General features: G+C 41.7%; 1 protein-coding gene across 1 annotated transcript in view; it reads right to left on the reverse strand.

Moving 5' to 3' along the window:
* PLCXD3 (phosphatidylinositol specific phospholipase C X domain containing 3) overlaps positions 1–1,526 on the reverse strand; it is a 115,244-nt gene extending 113,718 nt beyond the window's left edge. The window contains exon 1 of the mRNA XM_036410439.2: positions 1,183–1,526. Coding sequence (XP_036266332.1) covers positions 1,183–1,285 — 103 coding nt within the window. The 5' untranslated portion in view covers positions 1,286–1,526. The remainder of the gene's footprint in view (positions 1–1,182) is intronic.
* Between the last annotated feature and the right edge of the window lie 12,863 nt (positions 1,527–14,389).

The following is a 14,389-nucleotide window of genomic DNA, read 5'->3' on the forward strand; positions in this document are numbered from 1 at the left end:
AGGGCCACTGATTCAGGCTGCTGATCAATTCCAGCTCTGCTGGTTAGAACCTCTTGGGGTTTCAAGAGAACCCTTCTTTTGCTTTTGTTTGTTTGAAATTATGTTTCCGCTCTGTGGCTGAGAGGGGGCGCTGGGTGGAGCAAACCAAGAAGAGGTAGAACAGAAGGTTGAACCTATTCGGGCTCAATAGGGGCAGGTGTGGACCACCTGTGCGTCATTTGTAATTTCTCCTCCGGGCAGACCCTGGAAGGATTAGGCGTCCACTCCTGCAGCCCGAGTGGAAAGTCTCATTGGTAAGGAAGTGTGGCCCAGTCCTGGCGTGTCCTCCCCGCTGCACACCTGAGCCAGGGGCTGCCACGCACCCACCGGAGACCTGCCCAGACCTCCGGTCCCAGGCGCGCGCCCCGCTGAAGCCTCGGGCTGCGGGGACCCCCGGGCACCAGCACAACCACCTCCTCTGTGGATCCCACCCCTCCTCCGCCACCGCCGCGCAGGGCCCCTCCGGAGCAGCTCCGCAGGGTGCCCAAAGGCTGGTCTCCAGGACCCGGAGCTGACGGTCTGATGGTCGCTAGCAGCGCTGCGATCACGGTTGGTTCCCACGGTGGCACCCGGCCTGGCCCCCGGGTCCTCCCAGACCACAGCCGGCGCCCCCGCCCCTCGCCCTGGCGGCTTTCGGGTCAAGGGCAGCGATCACGCCGCCGCTGGTCCCGCAACTTTCCTCCCTTCGGGGAAGCGCTCTTTACCGGAGACGGGGGACCGCGGACAGAAATGAATGCTCAGGTGGTTCTAACGGAGAAAACTGCCAAACCCTCTGGATCCTGTGACAGGGATGGAGTCGGAGGTCCAGACGCTGGATGGACCTCAGGACACGGGTTCCGCTCACAACGCACCCCCCCGCCCCCAAATGCGCCCCCGCCTCCCAGTCTGCGGAGAGAACCAGGGAGGGGGCACCGGGGCCAGCCCCCGGCCGAGCCCTTCCCGCCCCATCCCTGTGCCACAGCCTGCTCAAAGCCGGCCGAAGGCAGTCACCTTGATGCCCGCGCCGGGGTCCCCGGGGTGAGGGACAGGCCAGGAGGCCCCAGACCCACCGGGACCAGCTCCCCGCCCGCCCGCGGGCACCGTGCAACTTAGCGCCGGCGGCGGCGGGCAGGGCGGGGCAGGCGGCGGCGCCGGGCGCCCTACCTGGGATGGCCAGATTGGTGAGGGGGATGCTGTGGATGCTCTCCGGGAGAGTTGCCATCCAGTCGGCCAATTTGAGCTCATTTGTCCCCTGAGACGAGGCCATCGTGCAGGTGGCTGCGCGCTGCGGGTCCGCACGGCTGGCAGGCGGGCGGGCAGGCGGCGGCCGCGGAGCCGGTGTGAGCGCCGGCCCCACCAGCGGAGTTTACGCTCCGCTCGGCGCCACACCCACAGGATGGCGCAGACACACGCGGGCTCCGGTAATTATTCCAACGCCCCGTGCTCCCCAGGGCCTCCGCCAGCCTCTGCCCGAGCGAGCGGGGGCTCCTGACGTTCGCGCTCAGCTTTCTCCTCTCCCCTCCCTCGCGGCCTCCCTCCGCCCGCGTGTCCCTCCTCTGCATCTCTGCCTTTTCTCGCCATCCTGCAGCTCTTCTGGGCGATTTTTTTTTTTTTTTTTATAATTGTGGTTCGTGGTCTCGCTCGGCCCTTTGATGTGACTACCTGATCCTATTTATGTAAAAAGCAGTCTTGTGGTTGAGCCTAAAACCTTGGTAGACTTTGGGATGCTATCTGCTCCCCAGAGGTGACTTCACCCTTCACCACCGGCTTTCAGGACTTCGCATTCCTATCAAAGCGCTTTCTGTTCTGAAAGCTACAACAGGTGATGATTTTCCCCAGCATGATGGAGCCCGCAGGTCTGCTTATTCCAAAATGGTGGTCTGCAATCACCACTTTGCCTGATTTTTGGAATAGCTGGCGAGAGTGTGCTGTTGGCAAAGGGCAGTAAGTTCTAGGTGGTTCCTACTGAGTGCCTGGCATCCTGTTTCTGACATTTCAGGATAAAGAAGCCCTTCGACCCCTTCACTGCTCTGATCATGAGGCCTCTTTGTGATTTCTATGGAGAAAGCTACCTGTGCCCTCTCTCTGTCATTGTCAAGCCACTCAGGATAAGCCCAAAGCCTAATGCTAGAAGAAAATGACCACATGTCCCAGGGACATGCTGTAATTATCGACAGAAGCATTTGGTGAAATTTACTTGGCACCATTCAAAATGATCTGTGTGACTAGATTCTCATTCCCTGGCAGACCAGAGAGATGTGCCTCGAGAGAGAGAGAGAGAAATCACTCATTGTGCCTCCAAAGAATTGTCTTGGTCCACCTGCTCTCAGACAAGATGAGGAGAGAAATCAAGTCTTACAAATGTGATGGGGACATGAAAACCAAGGTAAGAAAGAGAGCTGCTATAAAGCATGAGGATTACTCTTTCACTTCAGTAGACCATTAACATGAACAACAACTACTAAAGTTTGCTTGTAAAACACGGATGTAGAACCCAAAGGATAGTTCCCAACGGGAGCACTTTGAAAACGTGGAGAAAGGAAGGCTAAGGCCTTATGCGTGTGATCAAATTTTCCATTGTCCCATAGAATCACTGCATAGCTTCAAGAGGTCATGGTAGCTCTAGCTGGTTTTGCTCAGTGGATAGAGAGTCAGCCGGTGGACTGAAGGGTCCCAGGTTTGGTTCTAGTCAAGGGCACATGCCCAGGTTGTGGGCTTGATCCCCAATAGGAGATGTGCAGGAGGCAGCCGATCAATGATTCTTTCTCATTGTTGATGTTTCTATCTTTCCCTCTGCCTTCCTCTCTGAAATCAATAAAGAATATTAAAAAAAAAAAAAAAAAAAAAAAGGTCATGGTAAGGTTATCTTTAAGAATGAAAAGATGTACTGGGATTTTTTTTCTAAGGTCAATCTTAATATTCTTGCTAGCAACAAGAATAGAGTGAGAATTTAGCTCACTGTGGGATTCTTGGTCAAGAAACCTACAAACATCATCACCCTTCTGGCTAATGCTGGTGCTTCATGGGCATCACAGAGGGCAATGAGAGCTCAGAGCTGGGAACCCAATGCTTTGGCTCTGAGGAGTTTGGGCAGGTCCTGGAGTTTCTGTCAGCCCTCGTTGTCTCCATTAAAAAATGACAGTAACTCAGATTCACAGTGATGCTTCCCGGAAAGAATGTAAGAGCTTGTTATGAGCAAATCATCACACACAATATGAAACTTACATTTACTGAGACAATGACATAGGCATATTCTTCCTCTTGTTGCCTTTTCGAACCTTATAAAATATTTGTTTTCAAGAGGATGAAATAATGATTGAATCTTGGAAATATTTTTAACATGAGAAATTTTAATGTCATACCTTGTTTGAGTGAACTTAGGAATTTCTAAAAGGTTGCAAAGCATTTTCTTAAAAAAATGAAACCACCTTAACTGATGAGGAAAGTTGCCTCTATGAAGAATTGTACACTGTAACTTTTGGTAAAGAAAACAAGTAATCCCTCCCCTGTTTTATCTTAGAGTATTAGAATTTTTAATGTATTGGATTTTGCATAAAACCTTACATTTCTCTGCATGCAACTCACTAGAAAAGAGAGGGCTGGAAATCGATAGTTCTGAATTTCTTTCTTGGCTTATAATCAATTTTTAAGTATATTTGTATTGATTTCAGAGAAAAAGGGAGAGGGAGATAGAAACATTAATGATGAGAGAGAACCATTGATTGGCTGCCTCTTACACACCCCACACTGGGTATTAAGCCTGCAACTCAGGCATGTGCCTTGACCAGGAATTGAACCATGACCTCCTGGTTCATAGGTTGATACTCAACCACTAAGTGACACCAGCCAGGCTTATAATTAACTTTTAAGATAATTTTATGACCTAAATACCTAGTCTTTCTATTATCAACTCTGTCACTACTTATTAAGTAATATTAGGAAAAGCATGTAATTTCTCTTGGCTTTAGTTTACCTACTGTATTAATCAGTTTTTTTCAGAGAAACAGAATCAGTTTTATGAGAAAGTAATTCTATGTAATAAAAGCCTAATATGCAAATTGACCAAAAGTCAGATGGGTGGAACAACCAGTCCCTATAATGCACACTGACCACCAGGGGGCAGATGCTCAATGCAGGAGCTACCCCCAGCCCACAGGCCCCAGGCCAGCCAGGGTGGGTGCTAGCATGGGCTCCCTCCATCCCCTGATCACCCGCCAGCCACCTCCCACAGAGGTGGCAATGGGGGGGAAGGAGCATTGAGGCCAGCCAGTGAGCAGACTGGTGCTGCCCCTTGATAACCCCAGTCACCCTCTGATAGCCTACTGGTCACTCCTCAGATCAGCCCTGATTGTCAGCCAGGCCTAGGGACCCTACCCATGCATGAATTTCATGCACTGGGCCTCTAGTGTGTTTGTGTGTGTGTGTGTGTGTGTGTGTGTGTGTGTGTGTGTGTGTGTATATGAGAGCAAGAAGAGATTTTATGGAATTGATTTGTGAGAGTGTGAGAACTGGAAACTGAATGTCAGGCCAGCAGACTGGTAAATTAGGTAGGATTTCTGTTTCAGTCTTGAATGAGATTTTTTCTTCTTCAGAAAACCTCTGTCTTTTCTCTAAGTTATCCAACTGCTTGGATGAGGCCCATACACATTAAAGAGTGTAATCTGCTTTACTCAGAGTCTGATGTCTGTGTATGCTAATCGTACCCACAAATACCTTCACAACATAACAACATCTAGTCTAATATTTGACCTAACTACTGGGGATCACACCCACTGACAAACTAAGCTAGAATTTGTATTGATCTCTAGAGCTCCTTTTGACTCTATTATTCTATAATCCTGTTTTCTTTATGATGATTTTTCACACATATAGCTGCTGGAAATAGCAAAAAAAAAACAAAAAACAAACTTTTTTTTTTTTTTTTATTCTATCCAACCAACTCAAGGTAAAAATCAACAGTTTTATCACTACAAAATACTAATGAATTTCCATTGTGGTGCAATAGGAGCCAACCATTTTTAAAAAGACTCTGATAAGCATAAATGGAAAGAGAAAAATGACATACCGCAGTGATTTCATGCTGTTATTAAAGCTTATATAAACCTCAGCTATCCGTAAACATCACACTATGCACTTTATAAACACTGCTACTTATTTGGAATATATTACTATTTTATATCTTCTCCCACTTAAAAAAAAATACATGGTTCTTTGGTATGTATTATCTTTCATTAGTTCATAATACTTCTTAATTGTTGAAGCTAGTATATATATTTTTTCCAAATTAAATTGATGCTGAGTTATATTCTGAAAAGCAAGGGTACCTTACAGGTCAGCTGAATAATATTTTACAAAAGGAACTTTGTTTAAAATATTATTCAGGTAATTTAAAACATTTCAGCCAAATCATTAAAAATATAATATTCAGAAATATACTTCACAAACTTAAAATATATAAAGAGGGACAATAAATAACCTTTGTAAAATTAAAAAGTAATAATCAATGTATTTTACCATTCTCTACAACCTCTACCTGTATATCTCATTCAAACTAATGTACTATATTTAACTATGAAAATGGGTTTTGTACTTATAATAAATTTAAGATTTAAGCCCTATCTGATTTGGCTCAGTGGATAGAGCGTCAGCCTGCAGACTGAAGGGTCCTGGGTAGGATTCAGGTCAAGGGCACATGCCTGGGTTATGGGTTTGATCCCCAATGGGGGGCATGCAGGAGGCAACCCATCAATGATTCTCTCTCATCATTTATGTTTCTATCTTTCTCCCTTTCTCTCTGAAATCAATTAAAATACATTAAGGATTTTTAAAAGTGATCATCCCACTTCCCACCACCATATTAACCCTTTAGGGTTTCAGGCTTTCTCTTCTCTTCCCCTACATATACTCCTTCTATGCCAGCCCCAAATAAGCTAACACTCACTGAATACAATCTAGTGGTTACAATCACAAGTTATGGGATACGAAGACCTGGATTCAAATCCAAGTTTTCCCAATTAATGTCTGCTTGTCTTTATTCCCTTCACTGGAGTGTGAAAAATAATTATTTCTTCCTGGGCATGGGAAAATGGAAGGCACTCTGAAGCTTAAAAGAATTGAAGAATTTAAAGTTTATGGAACAGAATGGAAGCTCAATAAGCTACAATTCATCATTATGCTTCTTGCTCCCACCAAGCCTTTTCTTATGCCGTTAACTGCACATGGAGTGCAGTCTGATGCTTTCACATATCAAAATTCTTTCTATTCTAACTCATCTTTGAAATTTTCATTACTATCCAAAAGTACACCCATTGCAGTGTGTTTTTTTTAGCTATCTTGTAGTATGTTTCTAATTTCCTAGCTGACCTTAAAACATTATGTGGACATAGTGTTAGTTACTCCCTAATGTCTCTTGCAGTATCTAAGATATACAAGGGCTCATTATAATAATTTATTTACTTAGTTCATAAATATCTATTGAGTGTCTATTATGTGCTCTATTCCAGTGAAAGAAGATGGAGCAGCAAGTCCCTGAACTCATTGGGCTTGTGTTTCAGGCAGAGAGCAACACATGATAGCTTAATGGTTGAATAAACAAATGATCTGGCTATATCTCTCACTTCAGTGTCAAAACCCTCCTTTAACATGCCTACTTTTTAGCTTTTCAAAAAGTAGCAAGATACTTATAATTGATTTTTGAAAATATATTTTAAAAGAAAAATTGGTTCGGAATTGTTCTGCCTCTCTTAATATTCCCATGCTTCTCCCCCTCCCTAGGGCTATATCGGTAAGTCAGTGGTGACACTTGGACATAACATGTCATGCTTTTCTAGATTCCTAAAAAAAAGTTTGTTTTATCCAAACAGGGGGGCTGGGGAGGACAGAAGGGAAGAAAGGAAGGTGACTGTTTTAGGGTCATATGCAGATTAAGAAAAATCCTGAAACTATTACACTCATTGCTGCTTTAAAAAAAAAAAAAAATATGAGCATAATTATACCAATATTTTTAGCAGCATTATTCACAATTCAAAAAGTGAAAACAACCCAAATATCCATCAACAGTAAATACACAAAATGAGGTATAACCATACAATGGAATATTATTCAGCATTAAAAAGGAAGGTAATTCTGGTACCTGTACATCATGGATGAACGTGAAAGACAATGTGCTAAGTAAAATAAGACACAAAGGAAAATATCATATGATTCCACTTATATTAAATAATCAAATTCATAGGGATAGCAGAATAGTGGTGGTCGGGCTAGTGGAGTAGAGAATGAGGACTTTACTTAATGGGTACAGAGATTTAGTTTAAGGTCATGAAAAAGTTCTGCAGGAGAACTGATAGTGAAGATTGCACAAAAAGGTAAATGTACTTAATGCCACTGAACTATACTTAAAAAAATTAAAATGGTAATTTTTATGTTGTGCAGATTGTATTACAGTATAAACAACTAAATAACTAATGATTCTGTTAGACAAAAGTGCTCTACTCATTTTATCAATTTTAAAGCCCCCATCATAACCATTTAGCAATTCTATATCCTCCGGCCAGTGACTACCAGGAACACACCTGACATTATATAAATTGGCTTATTTCTTTTTGTAGTGAGAGAGAATGTACATCATGAAAGCCCTGAGACCTCTCAGTTGGGGGGAAGAACATTTGGTATTTGCTCTTACTGGTATGTTAGGTAAGCCAGGAAGAGGTTAGAAAGTGGATCTTTGCTCCAATTTGAATACTGTGAAGAAGTGGTGAGGAGAGTAATTCAATGAGCATCTTCATAAATCTTCTCTGGAAGCAGGGGAGATTAGACAAAGGCTAGAGCTGTGATAAGTAAAGAAGCAGCAGTTACTCATGAGAGTGGGGGATGTCAGATCACCTGAGGGCATGGGCAATGTTAATGTTTTGTCTACTTTCAGGCCTGATGGAAGAAGGTTATGTTCTTTTTTTTTTATGCTTCATAAAGGTCTTGGAATAATCTTGTTTAATGTTCCATGAACATACTGGTGCTCAGCAGGCGAACACCAAGGCCTGGCTGATAGTTCCACAGAACTCCTCGATGTTAGAGACTAGTTTCTTCTTCTCACCAGTAAATAAAAGGACAAGCCCAGTGTAATTACTTGGTGTTCCAAAAGCCCTTGTCTAGTAGACCTTTGCCAATGACAGATGTCATTGTTAACTTTGATATGGATTTCCCACGAGTAAGATTTTACACTTTATGGCACAGGCAGATTGATATAATAAAGCCAAATTTGTATATAACAAGTTCCTGCATGTTCCTGCACATTATACCCTGGGACACCTGCTGTATCCCCCTGCCCTTCCAGATGGTCCCTCCAGTACATGGTTCACAGAAGCAAAGACCATTCCTGCTGCAGGGATCACTCAATTTGCATTTCTTTCCAGTCTCTTCTTGCAAACAACAAAGGCAATTGTCTCTATCTAGGGCTGTCTGACAGATGCAGGTAATGAATGCTGTGGGACACCACTAACACTTAAAGAAAGAGATTCTGAGAAGAAAAGTCAGATAATGAGTTCTCAGTCTAACCCTACCCCTGGAACTGCAGATCAGCTGTGAAAGAATCAGAAATCTGGACACTGAGAAAGGAAGCCTGTGTCTAGCTGTTGAGGAGCCACTAAGCAATGTTTAACACTGAATTAGCAAAAATGGCACTTACTCATTTTCCTAGCTACCAGTCCAGTGACATTTCGGACTATACCTTTCTAATAAAGGTTTACTCTAAAGATTGGACAGCCATCTTCATTCAGTGCTAAATCTTTCTTTACAACTTTATGTATCCTCCTACTCCTTAAGCCTGAATTTTTCCTTCTGTTTTTATCATATAGACAATAAAAAGATTGAAAATACTCTTAGATGCTTCAGCTCAATAGCTCAAATGTAACCATTCATTATAAGAAATGTCACCAAATCCCTTTTACATGACAAGGTTTATTTCACACTATAAATAGTGCCTTGACTTTTTAAAATCAATATTGTAATATTTGCCTATACCACTATTGTCAAAAAGATTATAAAGATGAGGGTAGTTGAATGAGTTATTTAAGCCTCCTCATCCTTGGGACTTAAGCCATTAAATAAGCAAAATGCATAGCATTCCAAAGGTTATTATGGACAAGATACCATTTTTAAAATTATAAACAGTGCCTGACAAACAGGGGGTGCTAAGTAAATGTTAACTTCCTCCCCTATTCCTCATCCCTCACCTCCTGCTATCAGGGTTTCCATGGACCTCAGGCAGCAGGGGCACAGGCTTGGGTCTGAGCAGGGGCAAAACTCCATCTTGCTAAGACCCACAAAGGCTCAGGGCCACCTGACTTTGTCCTCTTCCCCAATTAGCCTGTGGCACCAGCAATACCACCACCTTCATTTCTCTCTGACTAGTGATCCTCAGAACCCACGGGATTGAGAGTAATTCACCAACCACTCAGCCTGGCTCACCACTGTTCTGTTACAACCATGCACTAAACTAGAAGAAAAATAAAACAAAATAAAGATGAGGGTAGGATGGGGGGAAACAAAGTAGAATGCATTTATTTATTTTCATTCCATGAATAAAGTCATCTGTGAATCATTTATGTTTTCAAAAACACAAGAATAAACAAAGATATAATAAAATGTCCAGACTCTGCATTTATCATACTAAATACATAAACTTAGGGCAGGGATGAGGGACGCCCAGCCCAGCAACCATGTAAGGCCCTAGAAATCATTGGGTCTGATCCTGCCATGGCATTAAGGGTGAGCTCATTAAATATCTGGCCAAATAGAGCAGACTGATTTTTAAGTTGGTAATTTTGGTAATTTTGTATGACCTCGAAGGATGTTATTAATAATCAAATGGCCCTTGGTAGAAAAAAAAAAAAAAAAAAAGATTCCCATGCCCTGACTTGGGGGATGTTGCATCTAAGCCATGAACTATAGATGCTCAGAGTAGCTACCCACAACTCTAACTGACCATGAAGAGATTCATTGTGGGATGAGGAAACCATGAAACTTCCTTTCTAAAATGGGAAAATTAGTAAGCAAGCAACTTCTACATTTGAATGAGATTGGCAGAAAACCAATGTGGCCAGGGTGCTGAAAAAGGACACACTTCTCAAAGTGAATAATGATGCTGCTTTGCACACACGTGGGTCAGAAGACAGATCTTGATTTCACATGGAAACTCAAAAATGCAGTACTTAAAAGTTATGGTTAAGTGACATGGTCATCTATGGACCTTTGAGAAACAGAAGAATGCCCCATTATTCACTGGCTAATAACAGGGAAGTAATTTTCTATTTAAAATAATTTATAGCAAGATAATTATAATCCATCATTATCATATGCCTTGTGTAATTAGAAAACTTGAATTCTTCATCCATGACAATTGTTGGTATAATTTTCCACAAAGATATTAGCCATTATACCTCATTATTAACTTTGATTAGTGAGTTTAAGAGAGAATACATCTATTATGATTATTCATGCAGCTCTTCTTTCATAAGCCTTGAAAGAACTGAGATGTGGCTACCGGCTTATACCTAAGACACAGAGGGCTTGGAACATTCAGTTTGAAAAGAATGATTTGAACTGACTGCAGCTCACGACAGTGGTGCTAAGGGAATTGGGAGGTGATCACCTAACTAAAAATAATTTTAAAATGAACTATTCAAAACAGCTGTTGGAAACAATGATAAGGCTATGTAAAATAATCATATTTCCACATATAATGTATTTAAAAAGATGTGATTTGGTGTCAGGGAATCTGCTGAAGTTAATAATTATAGGAGTAATTAAAATATATTACAAACGACTTGGAAATTATGTGAAATATATTACAAATGACTTGGAAATTATGTGAACAGATTTTGTGTGAAACAAATAATGGCAGGTCAGCTCATTAGTAATATGACACAATGGCTTCAGACCAATGAAAGAGAATTTTAAGTATCTGTCATTGATAAGTATCAACCACTTAAAATTAGGCTATAAACAAGTCTGTGTAATCTACACTGCAGAAAATACACACAGAAGGAGAAAGAATACAAAAACCACCATGGAATGAAAGTAGGAGAAGTCAAGAAGAGAAACAAAAACAAGTAAGATGAAAAACACAGTGAAGGGTGAAATAGTTACTATAAAATACATCATGAGCTTTTTTGACCATATTTACAACAAAAAGAGAAAATTAAAATATGGAAAATTTTCACTTATTATAATTACTGTAGAAAATTTGACTAATTTGGATCAAGATACCAAGTTTGGCACTTCTAGACTCCTGTTTATTTGACATAATTAATTAGTTTGTTCCTCTTCACTTCACTTTCTATGTAGCTGGGCTAAAGCTACCCTTTAACAAAACACCCAGGTGAAATGGTATGATTAGTTGTTCAGGTCTTTTGCCTGCCTCAGTAAGCTTGATTTTGGTGGTTTATTTATTTATTTTACATTTAGATATTTTGGCAGTCGATATAATTTCAAATGAAATTAGACTCAAGCCATACATTTTTCTTTGATCTTCAAGGGTATATGTTATGCCAAAGGAAGGTGAAAAATAACATATTTTTTAAACTTTAAATATTTTTAAAAATATTGTTGGAAACTATACCTTCTTCTGGCTTACTAATTAAAAGAGACATTAATTAGCCATATTTCACTCTGTGATTCAGACTTCCTGCCATACATTATCTGAAAAGCCCTGCCAAGGATGAAGGAAGGCCCACTAATAACATTAGGTGCCATTACTGAGTCTTTAGAACATTCTGTAAGCACTGGGATAAGCAACCCTTTAGGTCTATGATGCTATCACCTCACACTGGAATTAAGATGCTTTAACACATTGGTGCCCAAGATCCTCTCTCCAGGCTTGAACTTTTAATTGAGTCATTGGAAAAGGCAAAGCTCATGATGATAGATATGATGATAGATATATATTTGGTGAAGGCTAAGACCAGCAGGTAATAAATGTGAGAAGTTCTCCAGAAGGCTGATGGGCTTCGATATTCAGCAGGGCTGAAAATCTGCATATAATTACTGCTGCTGGCTGAATGGCCTAAAGTAATTCCCTAACCCAATGATTGGCAAACTCATTAGTCAACAGAGCCAAATATCAACAGTACAATTATTGAAATTTCTTTTGAGAGCCAATTATTTTTAAATTTAAACTTCTAATGCCTCTTCTTCAAAATAGACTAACCCAGACCATGGTATTTTGTGGAAGAGCCACACTCAAGGGGCCAAAGAGCCACATGTGGCTCACAAGCTGCAGTTCGCAGACCATGGCCCTAACATGATAATCCTTTTGGTAAGGTTTACCAAACCTTACCTTTAATATGTATGTTTGCTTTGCTAAACAGAAAATGTGTAAATAAAAAGCCATGGATCCGGAGATTGGGTGAGCCCACTTAACTAGAGGGTGAGGCCTCCATCTGGATTTCCCTCATGCCTTCCAAATTTATATTTCTTGTCTAGTGTATCCATTTATGCGTCAGCCCCTTCTCCAGACTCCCAAACCCTTGCTGTGAAAAGATTGCGGCATATATCAACCTGAACTTACTTGCCATTTGACTCACTGTAGCCATATTCCACATATTTCTTTTGCTGATTTACTAAGTATAGTCAAACTTTCTCTATATATCCCTTTTTTATTTTTTTTTCAATAATTTAACTTTTCCCATGCCCACTATCCTATGATATTAAAGGGAAGGATATATAAAAATCTGGACATAATACCAATATTGTATGTTATCCCTTTGCTCATAGCTTTGATCATGAATCTGATTTGAAAACAAAACTAACTTGTAAGTGGCTTTTGCTGTTCTTTCACTTGATTCCTCCTTTGATCTTCCTTTCAATCTAAATATCTTTAAGTTTGATGTTATTTCTCTAGAATTTAAATTCCAAAGACAGTCCTTGTCCTTACCTCTACATTTTCAAATCAAAATTCATATTTTCCCATAGAAGCTCTCCTTTCCTTTCTAACTAGCATACATTATGAATCTCTTCTATTATACAATGACTGTTCAGGCCATTTCTATGATGGCATAACTAATCTCATTATAAGAGCTCACTAAGTTCTCGGGAAAAGGGAGAGCTCTGTGATAATCCTGAGGCTCTGTGCTTTGAGGAACAGGGTGCCCAGAAGAATGGGCAATAATTCAGAGAAGTAGCCATCAGAAAAGGATCTATACACTTGAACCTCTGTTAAATTCCCTGAGTTCCCTTCTGTGAGCACTAGATCTTGTACTGGAATCAAGAATATCTACTTTCTACTCTAAATACACACACACACACACACACACACACACACACACACACACACAATCCTTTTGTGGGTTTTTTCCCCCAAATCCAATTTTAGACATACATATAAATTATGAGAGGCCCAAATTCATGCTCGGGGGGAGGGGAGGGGTTTCCCTCTGCCGGCCTGCCCCTCTCACAGTCCGGGAGCCCTCAGGGGTGGGAGGCAACTTGGAGATCAGTGGAAGACAATGCCCCCACCACACCTCTGCTGTTGCCACTGCTGACAGTGCAAGCCTCAGCCGACCCTGGTTAACTGAGCCTCAGGCAGTCCTGGGCCACTGGGCAGCCACTATCTAAGGCTGCCTGAACATCAGGCCGACCCTGGGCAGCTGGGGGGCTGAGGGGACTGGGGCTGAAGAGGCAGGCACACAGAGCAGCCCGGCCCACCTGGGGGCAGGCCCAGCCATGCTGTGCACCTGACACCTCGGCGGGGCTAAGGGGACTGGGTACTGGCATCTTGTGGCTGTGGGCACTGCCATCCTTGAGGGCATGGCAGTCAATTAGCATATTCCCTCCATATTGGCTGTGGGCACTGCCATCTTTGTGAGGGCATGATGGTCAATTAGCATATTCCCTCTTTATTAGATAGGATAAGTTTTAGTGTGATTTGCTCTGTGTCCCCAATTTCTTCCACTCAAAATTCAAGATGTCATCTTTTTAATGAGAATATACTTTAGTGCTTTGACTACTGGTAGATTTGTATCACATCAGTTCCTCTGAGTGTCTCGATGACTTTAAAGAGCCATATAGGCCATTAAATTGAGAAGGTGGGAGACGGGGGTTGGGGGGAAGAGGATCCGGACATTCAACAATAATTACATTAAGTCCGTTAAGAAGAGTGCACAGCTTGACAAACATCATTCCTATCTGATGAACAACCTCTTCAAAGACTGGCTGTTCAGCTTTGGAAAAGGCTCTGTGTTGATAATTAATGTCAGAGTATAAAGAGCAGATTTAAATGTGATCAAGATCACATTTCCATGATTGAAACATTATTCTATTATGCCAAGTGCATTTATCTCTGGCAAGAGTGTAATCTAAAGAATGTTCAACCATGTAT

Source organism: Pipistrellus kuhlii, unplaced genomic scaffold (assembly GCF_014108245.1).
Source record: "Pipistrellus kuhlii isolate mPipKuh1 unplaced genomic scaffold, mPipKuh1.p scaffold_m20_p_4, whole genome shotgun sequence".
NCBI classification, from domain to species: domain Eukaryota; kingdom Metazoa; phylum Chordata; class Mammalia; order Chiroptera; family Vespertilionidae; genus Pipistrellus; species Pipistrellus kuhlii.